At 43.0% G+C, this 20,507-nt stretch overlaps 1 protein-coding gene across 20 annotated transcripts in view; it reads right to left on the bottom strand.

Moving 5' to 3' along the window:
• Window positions 1–14,543, bottom strand: part of LOC138622648 (citron Rho-interacting kinase) — a 46,164-nt gene extending 31,621 nt beyond the window's left edge. For 6 of the 20 annotated variants that reach the window (XM_069701560.1, XM_069701567.1, XM_069701569.1 and 3 more), the window contains exons 1-4: window positions 14,046–14,542; window positions 8,701–8,838; window positions 5,907–6,050; window positions 5,468–5,587 (exon numbers count right to left, since the gene is read on the bottom strand). In XM_069701560.1, the coding sequence (XP_069557661.1) occupies window positions 5,468–5,587; window positions 5,907–6,050; window positions 8,701–8,709 (273 nt within the window). In that variant the 5' untranslated portion in view covers window positions 8,710–8,838; window positions 14,046–14,542. Of the gene's footprint in view, window positions 1–5,467; window positions 5,588–5,906; window positions 6,051–8,683; window positions 8,839–12,572; window positions 12,664–14,045 lie in introns of those variants that run through there. The other 14 variants (XM_069701571.1, XM_069701574.1, XM_069701578.1 and 11 more) reach the window with 7 other exon arrangements.
• Between the last annotated feature and the right edge of the window lie 5,964 nt (window positions 14,544–20,507).

The raw sequence follows: 20,507 nt of genomic DNA, 5'->3' as shown, positions 1-20,507 counted from the left end.
GCACGCGTCTGCGGGGAAAAAAAAAAAAAAAAAAAGAGTTTGTATTCGTATCCAGGTAACTTGACCGTATTTGTTTTGCATCCGTCAAAGGCGTCCCGAAACCAGCGAAGCAAAATTTGGAGAAAGCTTGCCGGAGCAATTATTGCATCTCTAAAGTGGGAAAACAGCCCTGCAAGCGGCCGTGTTGTCTGACTTAAACTTGAAGAAAAAAACGTTCTTGTTGGAGACAGCTGCATTATTCATCACGGGAAATGTATTTTCACATTAGCACGCGCTAAAAAAAAAAAAAAACAAAAAAAACTCAAGCGCATTAAATCCCCCTCTCCTCCCCCCCCAACGTAGAGCGAAGGTAAACAAAGGGTCGATGCGTAAACGTCGATGCGTAAACGTCGATACGCGCAGAGAAAGAGGGAGCGCGGAGAGGAACAAAAAAAAAAGTTGATCGGGCCCGACGTCGCTCGCACGTGTCTGTTAAACAGTAATCAGTCACGGCCAAACAGATTTAATTTCAACCACCTCATCTGCTTACAAGGCACATCAGCCCGCCTGTCAGTCTAATAAAAAAAAGTAGCATCGTGTTGCAATCCAGGGAGACACAGATTAGAGCAAGTGAAGCGGACGGCATCAGACATGGTGAAAACCTGCCCAGGGACCACGGGAGGAAAATTAGCTCCGGCTTACTCCGGCACATTTGTGGTGATGAGGAAACTGAAACGTTGATTAATGTGCTCTCTCTCTCTCCGGGTAACCAACGCGTCTATCTTCTTTCGTTGTTTTTTGTTGTTGTTTTTAAAGAGCTTCGGCGACGCACGACAGGGAGGTTACGTACGTAACCACTGATCTCTGAGTGAAGAGGCCGTGTGCCTAACCGTTCGCATGTACTGTATGTAGGACCGGTGAGGGTCAGATAAAAAAAACAACAACAACAACAACAAAAAAAACCACCAGTATGGTGTCTTTGCACAGAATAATAGAAACCTGTGCGACTTCCCCTCCGATCGTCCGAGCAGGTTGACGGTTCCCATCGGTGGGGATTCACTGGATCTCCCCGGGGAACCGCCTTTTATCCGTCAATAAAAGAAGAAAATCCAGGCAGTTCTTAAACATAAACGGCGACTCGGTTTAAGGAAATCAAAGATGTGTGACTTCCGATGTGATGTAAACAGTTCGGGGCCAGCGGAGCGCTCAATCGCAGTTTTATTACAGAAAACCCACTTACACCCACCGGTGTTAGAAAACAGGAATTGGGGATCGTCATACTTGTGTCGGGGGAAAAAAACAAAACACATACGAGACCAGAAACGACAGATAATCCAGTGCAAAGTCTGACCGTCACCCTCAAAGCTATCAACCAATAATAATAATAAAAGTTAGCACGAAACCGATTCCTCCCAAAGGTTTTTTTTTTTTTCCTGCTAATCCGCGAATTAACTGTCAACTAAACCCCTCGCATTGCGCAATAAATGTTTCCTCTTTGCTCCTTTACTTCCAAACGGCCTCTTTTCCATACGTTTGCAGCTTCTTTTACTGTATATTGAATATTTTTACTGGCTTTGGTACAGAGTCTTTAATTTCCTCTGCAAAAATTAGTCTCACCCTCCCCACCCCACCCCACGCCCTCCCCAATATCTCCACTGCCTGCTGATCCGACACTCCTGCGTGAAAACGATAAACACTGCGGTCACGTGACGGCGCGTGGGCGACAGATGCTTTTCAAGATGTAGCCGGCGTAAACACCCTGCCGGGAGGCGCCGCCGGGAACACGGAGACGCACGAGCAGCAAACTATCCTTGGAAAAATTTGAAGATATGCGGACTGCGCGGGTTTTTATTTTTTTAATTTTTGGGGGGGAGGGGGTGTTTCGTTACGATTTATCCATTAAAAGGTTTTTCTTTTAAGGAGAAACCATGAAAAAGAAGCTCTCACACGTCCGGCTACGAGGCGCTCGGTTGAATATTCATACTCACATTTTGCATTTAAAGACATCCTACTAACACGGGTGTATATTTTGAAAGGCCCGGGGACGGAAGACGCTGATCGAGCTTGGAAAATTCCCAACAGTTGCTTTTGTATCACTGCATGCCACTTGTCGACAGTGAATACAAAAATGCACACTCAGCTTTGTTGGGCGTAGCTCTACAAAGACACGTGCTAAAATTAATATTAGCTTTGCAGTGTTGCTCGCAAAAAAAAAAAAAAAAAAAGAAGATATTCACACCCAAACACCCTTTTTTGTTTTGTTTTGTTTTGTTCTCCTCCTCCTGAGGGATCCCCCACGCTTCAAACAAGAGACAAGGCGGATGGTGATACCGGTCTGCATCCAGAGCAGACAATGTGATAACTCTACTCACTTCACGCAGGGATTTGACAGTCGTGTCAAACTTGTTTTGTCATTTTTCCAGCATATATTTTCCATCACTTTCTGTGTGTGCCATGAATGCCTTTGAGAGGAGACCGTATGTAAGTATGGACCCTTATGTATGAGTCACTGCAATGAAAGACCACCGTCCTCGGAGAAAGCAGTCAGCGGGTTGCAGCCAAGATGGCGGCCTTTTAGTAAACCCTTTCTTATATCGCACTTTTCAAAAACAGGGTTATAAAGTGCGTCGTGAGGCGCAACAGAAAACACGCAATGATAAAAGCAAATGAAGACATAATTCAATCAAAAACAAAAGCAAAAATACAAATTATTAAACAGAATGAAAAACAAAGGGGAACAAATTGGGGCAAGGAAGCGCCAATAAAATGTCTTTAGCTAAGTCATGAAATCAGATTTAAAACACGAGTTTTCTGTCCGAGCCCCACAGACAAATTCTTCCATAAGGTGTGGACCAGGATAGAAATATCAAAGATTAAAGAAGGCCCCGAGGTTTCTGGAAGCCATCTGCCAGTTTAAAGACAGGAGACCTTATCAGATTGGAGCCAAACATGAGAAGTTTGGTTTTGTTGTGATTCAACAGTCGAAAGTCACAGATTTCTGTCTCATGAAAGTTCCCCAGAGACATAAAGCTGGACATCATCAGCATAATAATGATGACAGACGGGTAAATGTACTTATAAACTGTACGACAGGGAACCGAACTGCAGGAACCCCTTTTCCTACTACAGTATATAACATGAGGTGTAAATGTAAATTCTGAACTACAACGAGTTATTCAGCGTTGGCATGTTCTACCTCCAAAGGGTAAGCGTATGCACGTAATAATAAAAGCAGATTTCAAATCCTAACATTAAGGGGATACGATGTAATCCTCTAAGACGCATCTTTACTGTGTACGAAGTGATGGTCAGAAAAATTCTCTTTGCGAAACAAGAGCGAGCCGAGGCCCCGGCACCTCATCACGACAGCCTGCCCACTGCATCAGTGCTCACTCCACTCGTAGGTATATGGCTTTGGTCGCCATGGCAACCCTTGCACGATGTATTCAGTGCTTGGTAACCAGCACTAGTGTAGGCTGAGGGAAAAAAAACCACCAAAAAAAACAGGGTTGCTTTTTCTTTTTTCTTCTTTCTATTACCTTTTAAGAAGGGGAAAAAAAAAAAAAAAAATACCTGCCGCATAATGCCAGGAAGACGATTCGTCACGCGCCGCATCTGTTGTCCTAAACTGTCAGTTTTGTAACGGCTTAATTCTCGCAGCTGGCAAACGCTCTGTCGTGAGTGCGCCGCCACGCATGCAAAAAAATGCATGAGCTCACACAGACACTCGTACATGACATGCCACACACTCATCACTTTTGGATTTTGGTAATTAAGGGCTGTTTGTACAGTAAAACTGCTCTTGTCTCTTTAACGGCGCTCCTGATTCCACAGAGATTCCCACCGAGCTGCACTTTACATGGAGAAACTACAGATTGCACCATCAGACTTGACTAAACAAACTAGAAATGTGGTGTTTTGCTTTTTCTTGCAAATAAACCAAACACATGAATGTATTTTTTTCCTTTGTTGTGAAGTGATTTTTTTTTTTTTTTTTTTTCTCCCTGGAGTCTTCAAACACTGAATATCTTCACAGAGAAGGTGCAAACAATAACAAAAGAAAACTGTGCAGGATCTGCATTTCTTTACAGGGTTCCCTCTCTCATTCAAAAGGTAAATTCTCTGACATAAATGTGGTGATTAATAGGGATAAACTGCAACGTACATATAGATACAATCTAGTAAATTTGCTGATACATTAATGGAGAAAATATTTATAGATAAAAGAACTGAGAGTCTGAAACAGTCTGCGTTGATTTAAACGTTAGCGATAGTCCAATAAATCCAGGACAGCTACATCTATAGTCCAATAATATATATATATATATATTATTTTTTTAACATAATGTTAGCCATGTGAAGATCAGAGTTCCCACTCTAAGTCAAATGTCCAAGAGCCATCGTGAAGAGAAAAAAAAACAGCTGGCATGTCTAAATACCGGTTGAAGAGGCAAAGAATTGATCTAATATTAAAAGGTAACTAGCTCCCAAGCTAATAAGCTACGTTTTCAGTAATGTGCAGAAAAACGTGCACATTAAAAATAACTAGCGAACTCGCGTTACAGCTAGACACATGGAAGATATTACATTTTGATAAATGGCAACTAAAATTTAAACATGCCAACAAAATTCCCAGATATTCCATGATTTAGCCCGAAGAAATGATCAAATTCCCAGAGTTTCTCGGTCCGGGAAAGAGTTTTTAAAATTCTCTGACCAGCGGGAACCCTGTTTGTATCGTTTATTTGTAGAGATGTTCAAGGATGAACTAAACTAATTCAAAACCTGGCATACAGCTGGAAACATGTTTGGAACACCGGAGGGGCTTTTAATCTGAAAGGGAAACAGGAAGTCGCAGGATTCGGATGGTCTAACTTCAGCGATTCGGTCACTCATGTAGTGACTTTGCTGTTTACAATCCCTCCCCCTCAAAAAAAGGTGACAACAATAATAATTGTAAGACATAAATAACAAAGAGGGTCCTGCATCACGAGGCCTTTCTGCACATGCTGTAGCTGTTTCATATTTAGCTGACTGCACCCCTACAGAGTGTGGTGGGGGGGCTCCAGCATCATCTGCCTGTCTAATTAACACTCACAACCCACACAGTCAGCCTCGGTGACTCGACCTGCTCCATCTGACTGCTGTTATGAAATACTCTTAATCTGCTTCTCCCGTGACGTTTCTGGTTTACGCATCGCAGTTCTCCCTTTCACTGCAAAAAAAAAAAAAAAAAAAAAAAATCTGCCACTAAAATATATATACTGTATATATATATATATATATATTTTTTTTTTTTTTTTTTTTCATGTGGTGCATAACAAGGTGTCAAGAATTCACTCAAATGGACAGAAGTTTGGTTGAAATGTGAAACGATTGCAGCTTCAGATAGATAATCGCCGAGCTCCCTTATTTCCTCGAGAGCGATTTAGTTTTAATCCCAGGAGATCGGGGGTAAATCGAATAGATATCGAAGACGCGGTCCTACCTGCTCTTTGATCTCTTGCAGTTTGTTGCTCTGCTCCCGGATGTCGTGGAGGAGCTGCAGAGCTTTGTCGTCTTCCTGTGTCACCTCCATTCGAGCCTGTTCCAAACTGCGCTTTAGACTCTGAAACCGACACAAACACAAGTTCGCTCAGTCGACAGTTTTGTAGAATAATTACAAAAGCTTTGCAATAAATGGTTATTACGTAAAGTTTTTGTGTTTTCGGTGCTACTTTATGAGCATTTTAAAGGCTGGTTAATTCAACTAAATCCTTCAAATCCAGCGCACCCACAGCAGACAAATCCTAGTATGCATGTACACACACACACACACACACACACACACACACACACACACACACACACACACACACACACACACACACACACACACACACACACACACACACAGTGTCCACTGAAGTGGCTACGGAGCCACTCACACTGCATTCTGTGATGTAAGTCGCCAGGTCCTGCTCCAGGATCGTCCTCTGAGTCTCTGAGGCCTTCAACTCGATGTCCTTCTGCTGGAGCACTGACTCCAGGTCAGACATCTTCCTCTGGACAAGTGAGATCTCTTGCTCAACCTGGAAAGAAAAGGAAGAAAAAAAAAAAACACGTAGCATGGGCCAAACCTTTCTTTTGACATTTTTTCGAAAACAAATTTTACGTCTAACTCTTACAGGGTGGGATGTCTTCTTAGTAACAACACACTTGTAGCGTGAGTGTGAGTCTGTTTGTCTGTCTGTCTGTCTGTCTGTGTGCGTGCATCCATGCAAGTCACCAGGTCTTGCATTTGTTGGGTGGCACATGTCATTTGGTAGTGATTGATGGTACAATTAGATTTGTCCATTACAGCAATAAAGGGCTTTAGGAGCACTGGGGGACGGCAGCTGGCAGCATCGGGCACAGATAGTCTCAGCACGAGAACACAGTCAGGATATAAACACATGATCGCCAAAACACAAACACCACAACAACACACCACAACACACCACTGCACCACAGCACCACGACACACCACTGCACCACAACACCACGACACACCACTGCACCACAACACCACGACACACCACGACACACCACTGCACCACAACACACCACTGCACCACAACACCACAACACCACAACACCACTGCACCACAGCACCACAACACACCACTGCACCACAACACACCACTGCACCACAACACCACAACACACCACTGCACCACAACACACCACTGCACCACGACACCACAACACCACTGCACCAGACCACAAGAGACTACTGCACCACAACACCACCACACCATGACACCACTGCATCACACCACAACACAACACACCACTGTACCACCACACCATGACACCACCACACCACACCACCACTGTACCACAACACCACACCTCAACACACCACACCACCATGACACCACTGTACCACAACACCACACCACAACACACCACCGCACCACACCACGACACCACGACACCACAACACACCACTGCACCACAACACCACTGCACCACAACACCACAGCACCACAACACCACAACACCACAGCACCACAACAACACCGCACCACAACACCACAACGTGGGGCTGGAGCCAGAAAAACCAAAGGGTCAACATTGTACTGGAATCCAGTTTTACTGCAAATAATCAGCAGAGATTCTACAACATTTTTAAAAAGAGACACACAGAATCATAAAATGTTGTCGTGTCATAAGAAATTATGGAAGTAAACATACTGTACTTATTAACTCATTGGGTTCTTGTAGATTTCCTATCGTCATCCTTCTTGCGCAGGCATGCGGAGGTGTTATTGCCGTGGACTGGATCATTTCATATCACACCAAGACATCAGTTTGGAAATCACACGGACGTCATTGCCCAGTCATATTATGACAATAAGTCAGCAAGGGTTGTTCTTGTTAAGACTATAATGTATGTCTGTAGTGGGATGGAGGCGGTGAAGTGGTTCAGCTATGCTGGTCAGGTCCACACTTTCCTGAGTGGAGCACTCTTTTGTTCCACAACTTATTTTACACAGTACTGCAAAGCTGATTGGTGGAATGCATTTAACTACATGCTAAATTTGACTTTCTGTGTTTTGTTAAGATTTCAAAGTAAATAGGTTAATACACATAAACTGTATAAAAGGGGGACGTACTGTAGCTTCTGGGTCTGAAAAATGAAGCCGATGCTGCAGTGACTGTAATACCCTCGATTGCCACTAGAGGTTGGCTCCATAGACTCCCATTCAACTTCTCTCATTAAATACAACGTAAATAAATTCTCTGTGTTGTTGGCTAAAGTCGCTCCTTCTTATTAGTTTTCTGGTGCTCCATCTAAAAATTATTCCGTCCTTAATTACGTAATAAACTTAGAAAAGCTGTGTTTTTTTTTTGGGGGGGGGGTGCAAGTCTATTTGATTGACAGGCCTGTGGTGCAGTCAGGTTATGGCGGGACGTAGTATCGCAGGGTGTCCAATCAGATCCACCGCTCGCCCCCTTTAACTCTAAAGATAATTTTTATCTTTAGAGTTAACACATGAAAGCGTTTTCACTTCAAATGATACAAGTTGTTGATGGAGAAAAACATGAATTAATTTGGCCTTTTAAACAAAATGAATGATGTTTAAAGTCTTTTTTTTTTTTTTTTTAAATCATTGCCCGAGATAACAGCAGATGGAAAAAAAAAAAAAAAAAAAAAAAAAATAACATGAAGGGAATTTAAGTGAAAATAATGAGAAAATTGGTCGAGGAGTTACACAGCATATGATGGGAGGGGAATTGCATGCTGCCTGTAAAAAGGCAAACCATGTCCACCATACTGATGTGTTGCATTAATGATAGCTTTTTAAGTGTTTCATTATTTAGATGATCCTACTTTGACCCCTCTTATTCACAAGTTTTCCATTTCATTGGAAAGATCATGTAACCTTTTATTATTTTATCTTTTTGTATGCACCAGTTACAGCGTACATTATTATTTATCGCTATATTTGTCTTTTTTTTTATATTTTAAAGATTGTTTCATTTGTTAGATTGTTTCATACGCATAAAAAAAAAGAAACAGCCTCAAGGACAGCCTCATCTTCAAAAATAGTCAAAGAGAGTGATGTGGAAAAAACATAAAACACAACACACACACACACACACACACACACACACACACCAGCTCAACTGATAAACAGATGTCTGATTTTGCTCACTCCAGAAAACAAACTCTTACCATGTGAAGATTAATACCTGTGACATGTGTCCGGCAATTTCTGGCTGGTTTTTTTTTTTTTGGTGGTTTTTGCGGGAACGAGGTTTTTTGTTTTGTTTTTGTTTCCCCGGAGGGAGACGGTCTTATCTGGAGAGTTGATGGATGCAGTCAGTAATCTGTGGGAGAGTGAAGAGAGCGAAGAGAGATGGTCGATAGAGAATAGGAGGAGGAACGTGACAATAAACAGTCTTCCTGCTAAGCCTCTCCTGAAAAGTGAAGGGCTGACTCAACGCTCTTATGTAAAACACTCACCTTTTGTACTCGTACTGTATGGATGACTTTCAGTCTGTCAACTGGAATAATTTACCAGCCATATGTTGTTCTAATACCCACAAGAGAAGCGCACTATAATATTCACCTATATAAATGTTTTTGTGTTGAAGCGGTAAACAAGGGATATGCAGCTATTTAAATGATTAAGCACGTTTTTAAAAACAAAACTGTAATGCCAACAAGCACTTGAGAAATTCACATAGCACACAGGACTCTCGTTTATAAAGTGACATGATTACGCAGATGTATGCTGTATGTTGTTCACGACGGAAGTTATTATGCTGGTAAACCACCGGGGGATCCATATGGTGCTGACCCGATAACGCTATCCGTGTTCTAGCTTAACTGAGAACTATAAATAGCCCGCTCACGCTCAGCACAACAGCCTCTTTTTTTTTTTTTACCACCGCTGGATATATTTGGCAAGCTTTTGTGATCAAGTCGCAGGCGGAAGAATGAACGACGGAGGGAGAGTGTCTATTAAAAGCTCACCTCCCACTCCTCCCTCCAGGAAAAAAAAAATAAAATGCTCAACTCTGTTTTTTTGTTTTTTTTACTGTTGCACGACAGAATATATAAATAAGAAATACGGTCATTTGTTTTGAGTCTTTGTGCTCAATTAGTTACCAGGACAAAGACACGCTGCCCAGAAGATGACACGTATTATCCTCGGTAAAAAAAAAAACAACAACAACAACAACAAACAAACTATGCAGATTTTGCACATGAACAATGGACACTGTGAATCTCAAGCGGCGGCTCTGTTGCCTACTAATATTTGCACCAGAAATCTGGCTGATTCAGTCATTACGCGTAGAGGCACATTTTTTTGGGAGGAGGGGGGGGAGGGGGGTGTTCAGTGACACAGCAGGCCACGCGGGCGCCTCAAGCTGCATCGCAACCTTGCCTGGAACCGGCTCCACTGGCACGGCACGGCGCCGGAGCAGGTGGCCCGAGATGAGTGATCATGCGTGAGCGAAAGCGTCAGCCGAGGTGAGCTTCGTCGCGCACCTGCTGATCCTCCGCCCGTACGCACGTTACGTCTTCTTCGAATTCTCAGTTCTGCGAGCTAAACTCACTTCTTCTTATTCGTTTTCTGGCCGTCCATCTAAAAAAAAAAAACAACAATATCGCCACGGATTTGAAGAAAAAAACAACAACAACAACCCCGAAAGCCGTGTTTTTCAGGGGGCGTGTCTGCTTGATCGACAGGCCTGCGGTGCAGCCCGTCGGTGGGCGGGACGTCGTGTCCTCGGTTTCCGATCAGACCGAGTCAGATCCCCAAAGCTCGTTCACATACGGTCACTTCCTGCTCCAAACCGCTCCCGAACAAGCGAAGTCGGCCAAAATCTGAACTCGAGGCTTCATAACTGCTGCTTGTCAAAACATAATGATTCAATCTAAAGCTCGACCACCGAGGGGATCATCTTTATCTTTAGAGTTAACGCATGAAAGTGCAACAAAAACAAAAAAATCCAACAGTGCAAGGTGTCGATGGAGGTTTCTCAGCAAAAAAACAACAACAACAAACAAAAACTAATTTACCAGTGCGGGTGTGATCCCCGAAAGATTTCCATGTGTATGAAAACCGTTTTGAGACACTGAAGACTTCTTCATGTGCCCTTTTGGTTTCTGAGTCCTGCTGGTTGTCAGTCCGACACCCGCTCTAATGAACACCAACAACACTGCGTGAGCCAGCGGTAAAGTTAACTCGGCGCCACCCCCAGCAACGAAGCGCCAGATGGGATTGGGATCTGGCTGTCTACACACACACACACACACACACACACACACACACACACACACACACACACACACACACCACATCACAAGTGCTAGCTGACTGCCCGTAATGAGCCGAGCTAACAGCAGCTGGGCTCCTCCTCTGCGATAATTAGCTCCCCGAAAGCAATTACTAATAGCTATACTTTTAAAAGCTCATTATAACTACAGGAGATGCCGCCTGACCATCGTCTGTGTTTACCAAGCAGCTCTCCCAGAAAACAATCGCACAGTTCTCGCAGGTAATAATAATCAAAAGCGCCGGCGATCAGAAATATTGGACCAAACGCTCATCGACATCAGAGCAGCAACGTTCACAGGAGAACATCGGCTTCCAGCTCTGGTTGAGGAGATCTTCTGGGTTGTTTTTTTTTTCTTCTTCTTCTTTTTTCTTCGTGGGTTGAATAATGTGTGCTGAGCTGTGACTCAGAGTTGTTGAAGAGGAGGAGAGTGCAAAGAGGTTGCATCCCAGTCATGGTGTTGCTCTACATTCAGTCTGGGTGACCAGGGGCCGGGGCTACTGTATGGTCCGTAGGCAGCGGTGAATCACGGACCTGTTGCAACGCTGTAGTGGCACAGATTCCTCTCTTTAAAAAAACAAAAACAACAAAAAAATAAATCAAATAAAACCCTAAAAAAATATAAAAAATAAAACAAGCTCGCTGTCCTTCGTCCATCTCCTCCCCTCCGCCCGTTTGATCTACCGGACCGACGCGCTCTCCACATAAACTAAACAGACATTTTATGCCTATTGTCATGACAACAACAGATTAGCAGTACCACGGCCGAGCAAAGGGAAGATTGAGAGCCTCGGGCTTCAGCCGTCGCAGCACTTCTCTGCTTTAAACAGGGCTCCAGAGTTTCCTGCTAACATCGACAGTTTTGAAGATTAAGGGAAGTTTAGCCAACATCAATTTGTAAATGCAACTTTAACCATAGAATCTGCCTGATATTACCGAGGCCATACGATGTTTGTTTGTTGTTGTTGTTCTTTTTGTTTTCAGGTGTAATTTTCCGTATTAGGTTTCGCTTTGTATTTGTTCACTTTCGGTTCATTTCTTGTATTCAGTAGGTTTGTGCGTTGATGTTTTTTTTTTTTTTGTTTTTTTTTGGGGGGGGGATCCTTATTGTGTCTTATCCAACTCCATTTATGGTGTCTTGGCAGTTCACATGACTACTCATGTGAATATAGACACAGCTGTTGTCCTTGTTTTTGCTCCAGGTTGGATGTTTTTGTCCTTATTGTCCTCATCACTCTCTGAAAACTCTCTGACATTTTGGAGGCCTTGTGCATTTAGACTGGTTAAAACAACTCGTCCAGACTATTTCGGAAAATATTTTCAAGAGTACTCGGAAGTACAAATTAGAGTTTACATTTTTTACGTTACATTTTTAACCGACTGCTTGACGACGAGTGGCACTGAAGACTCTTATTCTTGCGGCATGAAAGCTCTTCACCAACACAGTCAAAGGAATTCGCAAAGGCACTTTTTGTTATATGAGCACTTAGAAACAGTTAAAAATAAACGGCAGCCATTTACATTTTAAACCCGCAGTTCTCAAGCAGCCACTTGCGGGAACGACTTGCTGTCGATGTGAGAATTATTTCAAGTATCCAGTGGAACACGTTGCAATAAAAAAAAGGGCTGTAAACCCAATCAACTACAGCGACAGTTAGCCTTTAATCACTAATTAGCCGGCCATTTTTTTTTTTTTTTTCGGTTCCCCTGAACTCTCCACTGACACGGCTGTCCCACATAACAAAAAAACAAAAAGGCATTTCGGCTCTTCTCACCGGGAACAGCAATGATTACCAGACCGGCACCCGAAGGTTCTGGCACCGGAGTACGATCCATTCGTGGCGTCCGACTCGAATGATTATCACAAACTTACGAAAGTAGGCTGGAGCACTTGGAAAAGCAGTTCAAAACAAAAACAACAACAACAAAAACCAGCCCGTCATTATATCACAAACCCAAACGACAAAGAGGATCAAGTGTGGGCTTGTGAAGGAGCCTTTCGGGGAAAGTGACACTCGAGGATACGGAGCAGCAGGGATCTCTTCCTGTTTCTCTCTCCCTCTTCCTCTTCCTCTTCCTCTTCCTCTTCCTCTACTCTACCTCTATTCTGCTGAGTTTCTTTTTCAACATGCACAGGTGTCTTTGCCGTCTACCGTCGCTTTGGGTCGCCTCCGCAAACAGGTAACGACAGAAGAAACGACAACAGATGCGGCAAAACAAATTTCATCAAAATATAACAAGCAGATTAAAAACAACAACAACAACAACAACAACAAAAAGAAGCCCACTCCTCGTTAAGTATCGACCACATTATCCGGTTTGTTTACATAATACTTCCTCTGTGCATATACTGTACTGTGGTATTTATGATGATATACTATCTATCTATACGTGTCTCCCCACACTGCCTCAACATTAATATTCTGTTTGGTGCCCGGCCTAAAGAAAACAAAACTCCCGTCAGTACTGTAATTTGTGATGCAGCTGAATAGGTGCCAAAAAGAAGCTCCCTTCACCTCTTCCTCTACCCTTAGCAAAACCTGCTGTTACCATAGAGATACTTTCCTCCAACCACAGCCTTCAACTTGTTAAGACTTCTTCTTCTTTTTTTTTTTGCGCTACCGACTTTGTAATTTCTGCACCGAATCTCAGACCCCACATTTACTTCCAGCATCCTTAAAAGAGACGCACGATCGGCATTCCAGACGAACTTCGTCTCAAAACTTCTTCCTATAGATTAATCTGGCAAAAAAACAAACACACAAAAAAACAAACACACACAAAAAGAAAAGCATATATAAAACAGCGGAGAGTTGGAAACGCCACCGCGGGGGGGAGTGACGGCCATCCATCTGTACGAGTGTATGCTACAGCGGGCTCGGGCGATGAAGTGAGATGGGCGAACAAAGACAGAGTGTCGTGACCGAGAAGAGTGTTCAGCCCTGACAGGACGATACACAGCTGCTGCAGCTGCACGGCCCGACCGACGTTATCCGCTCGCTCCGGGGAAAAAAAAAATCCTCTGTGCCCCTGGTGCCAGTCAATCAATCAATCAAGTGACAGCTCCAACAATAACAAAGCACAGCAGCAGTTCAGGCAGCGATGATTCTGTTTTATTATTATTATTATTATTATTATTATTATTATACCCCCCGCCCCTCCCAACCCACAGCTCAGTCGTCAACACTCGCCTCCTTCTGCATCTTTTAATAAGTCACAACAACAACAAAAAATAGTACAGCACTTACTGAGAGGACCCGCTACAGCCGACAGGTTTTGTGTTGTTTTTTTCTCTCTCCGCGGAGCTCCTGTTTTTCAGACGCGGCACCTCCTCATCCAGCAAGCCCGTTCACGTGGGGTCTCCCTCGGAAGCCACCAGCCGGAACGAGAGCTTCGCTGGTTCATCAAATTCGGGGATGTCATCCTGGCTGGGGAGAAAAGTAGAGCCGGAAAAAGGAGAGAGAGAGAGAGAGAGAGAGAGAGAGAGAGAGAGAGAGAGAGAGAGAGAGAGGGAGGGAGACAGAGAGAGAGAGGGAGAGAGAGGGAGAGAGAGGGAGATGAGCTGTGGCAGGGCAGGAGAGCTTGTGTGAGGCAGGCAGCGAGAGGCGAGAGGAGATTACTGCTTCCAGAGAGCGGAGAGAGAGGGAGGGAGGGGGGGGGGGGGAGGGAGGACGACACATAGATCGCATCGCACAGTAATGCAGCAGACCGTCGATCACATACTGTGAAGAGAGAGTGTGTGTGTGTGTGTGTGTGTGTGTGTGTGTGTGTGTGTGTGTGTGTGTGTGTGTGTGTGTGTGTGTGTGAGGGGGGAAGGTAAAGAAAAAAAAATGAAAAAAAAAAGGCAGATCTTCGTCTCTCTCTTCTCTTTATCACACGCTCACCCTCCTCATCATCACCCCTCTCCCCCCCCCCCCCACCCCAACTCCTTCCCCCCTCCTCTCCCCACACTACTGCAGCAGCCGTCGCTAATCGCAGTGAACGTGCGCAGCCCGACACGCGGAGCTTGTACGTTCATCTCGGTTTCTTTAAGACTCCCCTTTTAAATCGCGCGGCTCGTTAGGTGTTGTTGTTTTTTTTTCTAAACGCAGAAACTTACCAGCCTCTAAATGAGCAGCGGGCTCTCATAGGCTGTCCGGGCCAGAGGATGCTATTCACTGGGAAACGCCGGCTTTCACCTGCAAGTAAACAAGAAGGAAAGTCATTAAAAAAAAAAAAAAAAAAAAAAGAGATGTTTTTTCAATTAGTGCAAGGTTGTTGTTGTTTTTTGTTTTTTTTTGCAAGAGCTGCAGGTTTGATTTATAAATTCAGCCATCATCGTCCGATTTCTACGCATTAAAAAAAAAAAAAAAAACACCAAAAAAACCAACTATATATTTTTTTTCTTTCTAGAGTTTTGACTTTTCACATTTGGATTATTCCTTTAATTTGATTTGCGTACAGGAGCTGGCGAACAATATAACACGACCCTGCACGGGCAAAACTGTGACCGCGTCGCGGAATAATCTCTAAAAGCACTTCAACAAAGTACACTTGAAGCTGATCCGGACAGATCGTGTAAACTGGACCAAAACGGGGGGGGGGGGGGGGGGGGTTGAGGGGGGGGGGGGCAGTAAAACATGTCATGTCCCAACCTAACGAGGTCCCCGGTGGGTCGGACACACTCGCTCACGTTTACTTCAATTTTCTCGTCCTCGTGCAAAACGCGTGGCGAGTGACACGTCACTGTGATACCGACTTGTAAACTACTACACACACACACACATACACACACACACGCGCGCACGGTGACAGATCACACACACGCGGTAACAGATGGCAGAAACCTAACCTGGAGAGCGGCGCTGCATCAGCAGCAAGCGGAGGGGACGAAATGCTTCGAAGGTGACAGCACAACAACACGATCAACGACCACGAGCGGGACTTATTAGTGTCATTAATTACTTCTTCTTTTTTTAGGACCGCAGTGCCGACCAAAGTGTCTGAAAATCCTTGGTTTAGTTGTATAACAATTGAGTTTCTTTTTTTTTTTTCTACCTATGAGGCCACGCAGGCCGGCGTAGCATCATACGCTGGCCTGGAATCAGATCACACCTCCACCATCTCATCTCCATCTCCACCATCTCATCTCCTTCTCCACACATCTCATCTCCATCTCCACCATCTCATCTCCTTCTCCACCATCTCATCTCCAATCTCCACGCATCTCATCTCCACCATCTCATCTCCATCTCCACCATCTCATCTCCTTCTCCACCATCTCATCTCCAATCTCCACGCATCTCATCTCCACCATCTCATCTCCATCTCCACCATCTCATCTCCATCTCCACACATCTCATCTCCACACATCTCATCTCCATCTCCACCATCTCATCTCCACCATCTCATCTCCATCTCCACCATCTCATCTCCATCTCCACACATCTCATCTCCATCTCCACACATCTCATCTCCATCTCCACCATCTCATCTCCATCTCCACCATCTCATCTCCATCTCCACCATCTCATCTCCATCTCCACCATCTCATCTCCATCTCCACACATCTTCCCTACAGATGGGAACTGATTGAATTTGTCTCTTTGCTCCTTGAATCCGAGGTGTTATTGATATTTTTTGGGAGATCAATTGTTTCTTTGATTCAGACAAGCAGATCAGTAAGTGTAATCTGAGGAACTAATCTGAGGAGTTTGCTCAGCCTTTTAAAGAACGGCTCAAATTCTTCAGAAAAAAAATGTGTAAAGGTTTATAAATAGAGCTGCTTTCTTCACATTGTTAGAGGTATGTGACACCTTTTTTTTTTTCTTTCTTTCTTTCTTTCTTTTCTAAACCTTCAGAGCTAATACATATCCTGTTGTGGTAACCAGCATAACTGAGCATCTACAGCTTAGTGATGGTAAAAGCAGACCTGCCATTACAGATTAAGTAGTAAAAGAAATAAGGCTGTTCATGTTCATGTTTAATGTAACAGCTTAGTGATTATAATTTAGTGCCATCAGTGTGAATAAAAGGGCTCCTTCTTACAAAGTGATTTGAAGCACCGGACTGCCTGGCATGGTACTGACGTTGCCTAGCAACATGGTATTGTATGCCTGAAAGACCAATCACAGCATCGATTCTGAGGACGGCGATGGAAAATTACGATGGTGTTTTGTTTTTTGTTTGTTTTTTTTTCCAGCGCGTGTCTTTTCACCGGGATGTAAAGTGCTGTAATTAATCCCCGCCGGATCAGATTCAGATTCCGTTGTCAAAAGAAATCTCAAATGAGACTTGGATGACCAGTCGGAGCAGTTTTACCTCTCCCGGCGGGCGCCGCGAGCTTCCCAAGTCATTTAAACAACGGGGACGCCCGTGTAAAAGCACTGCCATCCTCCGGCAGACCGTTGCAACAAGCCTCGCCGCTATACCCTGGTGTGTTCTGTCATGTTTGGTGGAAGGGCGGAGAGTAAACACTGCAATCTAGAGGCTTGAAGAGGCTGGTTTTTGTTACATAACAGGAAGCCAAACCTTGCATTAGTTGAAATAAATAAATAAATAAATAAATAAAAAAGCATAGTCACGCCTGTATGACTAAGGGTTGGTGTTACATAAGAGCAGAACACGCAGTACTGCTCTCAATATTCACTCTAAGCCGCCACTATTAAACACAATACGCTGAGAGAGATGCTGGAAAACATACAAAACAATGCTTTTGACGTTGCTGACAATCCATCGCAGGCGGCAGCAGCGTGTTCATGTCGTCCGAAGGGGTAAAAACGTCTTTGTCTTTTCAAAGGAATATCTTAATATTTCACACGCTCTTTAAGACCATATTTTTCCCTCATGAATCATTAAGCATAATCTGCATCAATCAAATCAAATCACATCCCTAAAGGGAAAAAAAAAAAAAATGATGATCATTCAAAAAGAACTGCTTGTTTTATAGCACTGATCAACCAACCCCCCTCCTCCCCCACACCCACCCCCACCCCCACCCACACACACACGCAAATACTCGTGATGTGTGTGGTTCTTTGTGATAAAGGATTGTTTACCCGTCGTTTCAGGTGCTGTGAGTGTAATATCAGTCTTTTTCCCATAGAGGGAGCTATAGTCTAAAAAAAAAAAAAAAAAAAAAAAAGCAATCTGGATTTGTCTCCAGCCAAAGAGGAGTCAGTGTGGTCTGATGGGATGATGTGTCACCAACAATAATAACAATAAGCTTTATGCAAATCGCCACATTATTCACCTGCAATTACAACAATGTAATTTTAAGTAGAAAAAAAATATATATATATATAAACGTTACATATGGACGTGCTCATTGTGTTGCAGCGTTAATCGTAATCTGCAAGTAAATGTTAAAACAATACAAGCTGTAATACAAAGGTGTGATTGTTTTTACGCAAAGGTTGTTGTTATTCTCCCCCCCCCTTATGTTTGCCATCAACTCAACTAAGATGATGTGGGCCTCTAAATTAATTCGGCTTAGTCGGTTTGTCAAAGCAGCGAGATTTTGATTTTGCTCTGAGGAAATCATCCATTATCCGCTGCGTGCTACCCCCCACCCCCACCCCCTCCTCCCACTACCCCCCTCCCACCACCACCACCCTAAAGCGATGGTGAACCCTGCCAGCATGTGACCCACTTCTTTTGTGCCTTCCAGTTCATCAGCTCAAGAGGCTTTGTTTGTAATCGTTCCTCACCAGTACCCCCACACCCCCACCCCCACCCCCTCCCTACACCCTAACTTCATCTGTACTCCACCTCCCCAACCCCCCACCCACACACACACACACACATTGCAATATCTCCCGAGGGCCTTCCTGAGTGCATTAAATCTTTAACCTTTGACCTGTACTCACAGTAACCTAAATTTAATCCTTATTTTGATCTTAATCCCAAATGCGTGTCTAAATTAGCCTGTTAAAGTTAGCCAGCACTTCTCTGGAGATGTTTTCTTCACTTTTCTACAAGAGGTCCAATTTAATGGTAGTTTGACCAAATGTTTTGACATTTTATTTTTGATGAATTGAACTAGTAGGTTTTAGATTTAAGTCAAATTTGTACTTCTTATGAGCCAAAACTTGCAAGCAGGGGTAGGATTTTCAAAATGTATCAGTAGTAAAGCACATATGTACAAAATAAGCCAGTTCTTCTCTGTTAATTAAGATGTTTTACTTACTTTCTTTTGAAGTCTGAAGACATCTCCTCCCACCAGTGCGAACAGGAAGTCAACTGATCCGGACGATTAATTGTTTCATGTAAAAGTTGCTTTTTTTTTGTGCCAATTTAAAGGTTTCCAGAAACTGATTTCATGTATTTAAATCCATTGATATTTATTCATTTGTATTTTACTTACTTATTCATTTATTTTGTACTTTTGTTTTTGCTATTCTGTCCTATTAATTCCACGTTGCTGCCTTTTCTGTACGAAATAGCGAGTACTCGTCTGCACTGTTTGTAAATTTACATATTGTTCAATAAAGTTTATATTCTTTCAAAAATTAAAAATAAAAACGTAGCACCACCGCAACACAGGAAACTGCCGACTGGTTCAATCCACTCAGCAAATTCAAGTCTCACATTATTACTTGCTTACTTACCCATTCCCCCCAAAAAGTAGAGTATTTAAGTGTTATTTACAGATATGGAATTTAATTACTTCACTGGCTCTAATATTCGCATTTTACTACATTGTGGACGGAACACTTTTGGAGGACGGGAATTGAGTAAAAGTGTTCAAAGTCGCGTCATCGAAATATCGCGATATTGTTCGTGTTCTCTTGAATTTACACGTGATCTCGAGTCCTTACCAAAAGAACCACAAGACAGAGGAAAGGAATAATTTAATCATTCCTGCATGAACAATAAACCTGCAGTTTCAGGCCCAAACATACCTAGTTAATTAATTAATTTTGCATTAAAGGCTACATGGAGAAATTAAAGGAATGCAATGTGTATAAATGCTTTATTTTCTGGAAAATAACTGATAATTACACTGAGTGACAACAAACGTTTCCTAGTTTTTAATTTTTTTTTAATTTTTTTTTTTAATAAAAGTAATAACTTTCGTCTCTTACCAGGTTCTTCTTTATAATTTCATAGTAATCAGTGTTGGGAAGATAGCTTTTAAAATGTAATGGGTTCACACCAGTGTACTGTCAGTTATTACATTTGATTACTTTTTAAAAATGTTTTTAACACCTCAAAATATTAAAAAAAAAAACCCAGCAGAATAAATTTGATCTATTAAATATACATTTTACACCAAAAAGAATACATTCAAATGTGACCCCTTTGAAATCATCCTAAGTGTATTTAATACATATTTTTGTAACTGTAACTGATTACAACTACATTTATTTTGTAGTTTAATTCGCCTGCAGGTAACTATTTACATCAAATGTGCAAATTAATGTACATTTAATTACGTGTAACATCTGACTAATCCCCCAACAGAAGTCTTAATATTTAAAACCAGGCACTTTTATCTCATTTGTTTTCAGGGGTTGGTCTTGCGTCACCATTTTCGTGCATCACTTAAAGCAACCGTCTGTTCCCGTTTTATATCTTCACGTGCTCGTTTTACTGGATGGCACAGATGTTGTGTGAGCAGCACCAAAATATGGCGCTATCATCTTCAGCCAATGGGCTGACCGTTTGTAACAGGTTTGAGCTCGGCGTCACTACCGTGGCGGGAACGCGCATGCAAGAACGGGAACGAG

The sequence above is a fragment of the Brachyistius frenatus genome, unplaced genomic scaffold (genome assembly GCF_029030835.1).
Source record: "Brachyistius frenatus isolate BFR_SWC_R1_liver_20210118 unplaced genomic scaffold, ASM2903083v1 Contig_37, whole genome shotgun sequence".
NCBI classification, from domain to species: Eukaryota; Metazoa; Chordata; class Actinopteri; family Embiotocidae; genus Brachyistius; species Brachyistius frenatus.
The sequence above is the reverse complement of the archived record's forward strand: the minus strand, read 5'-3'. Positions and strand labels throughout refer to the sequence as shown.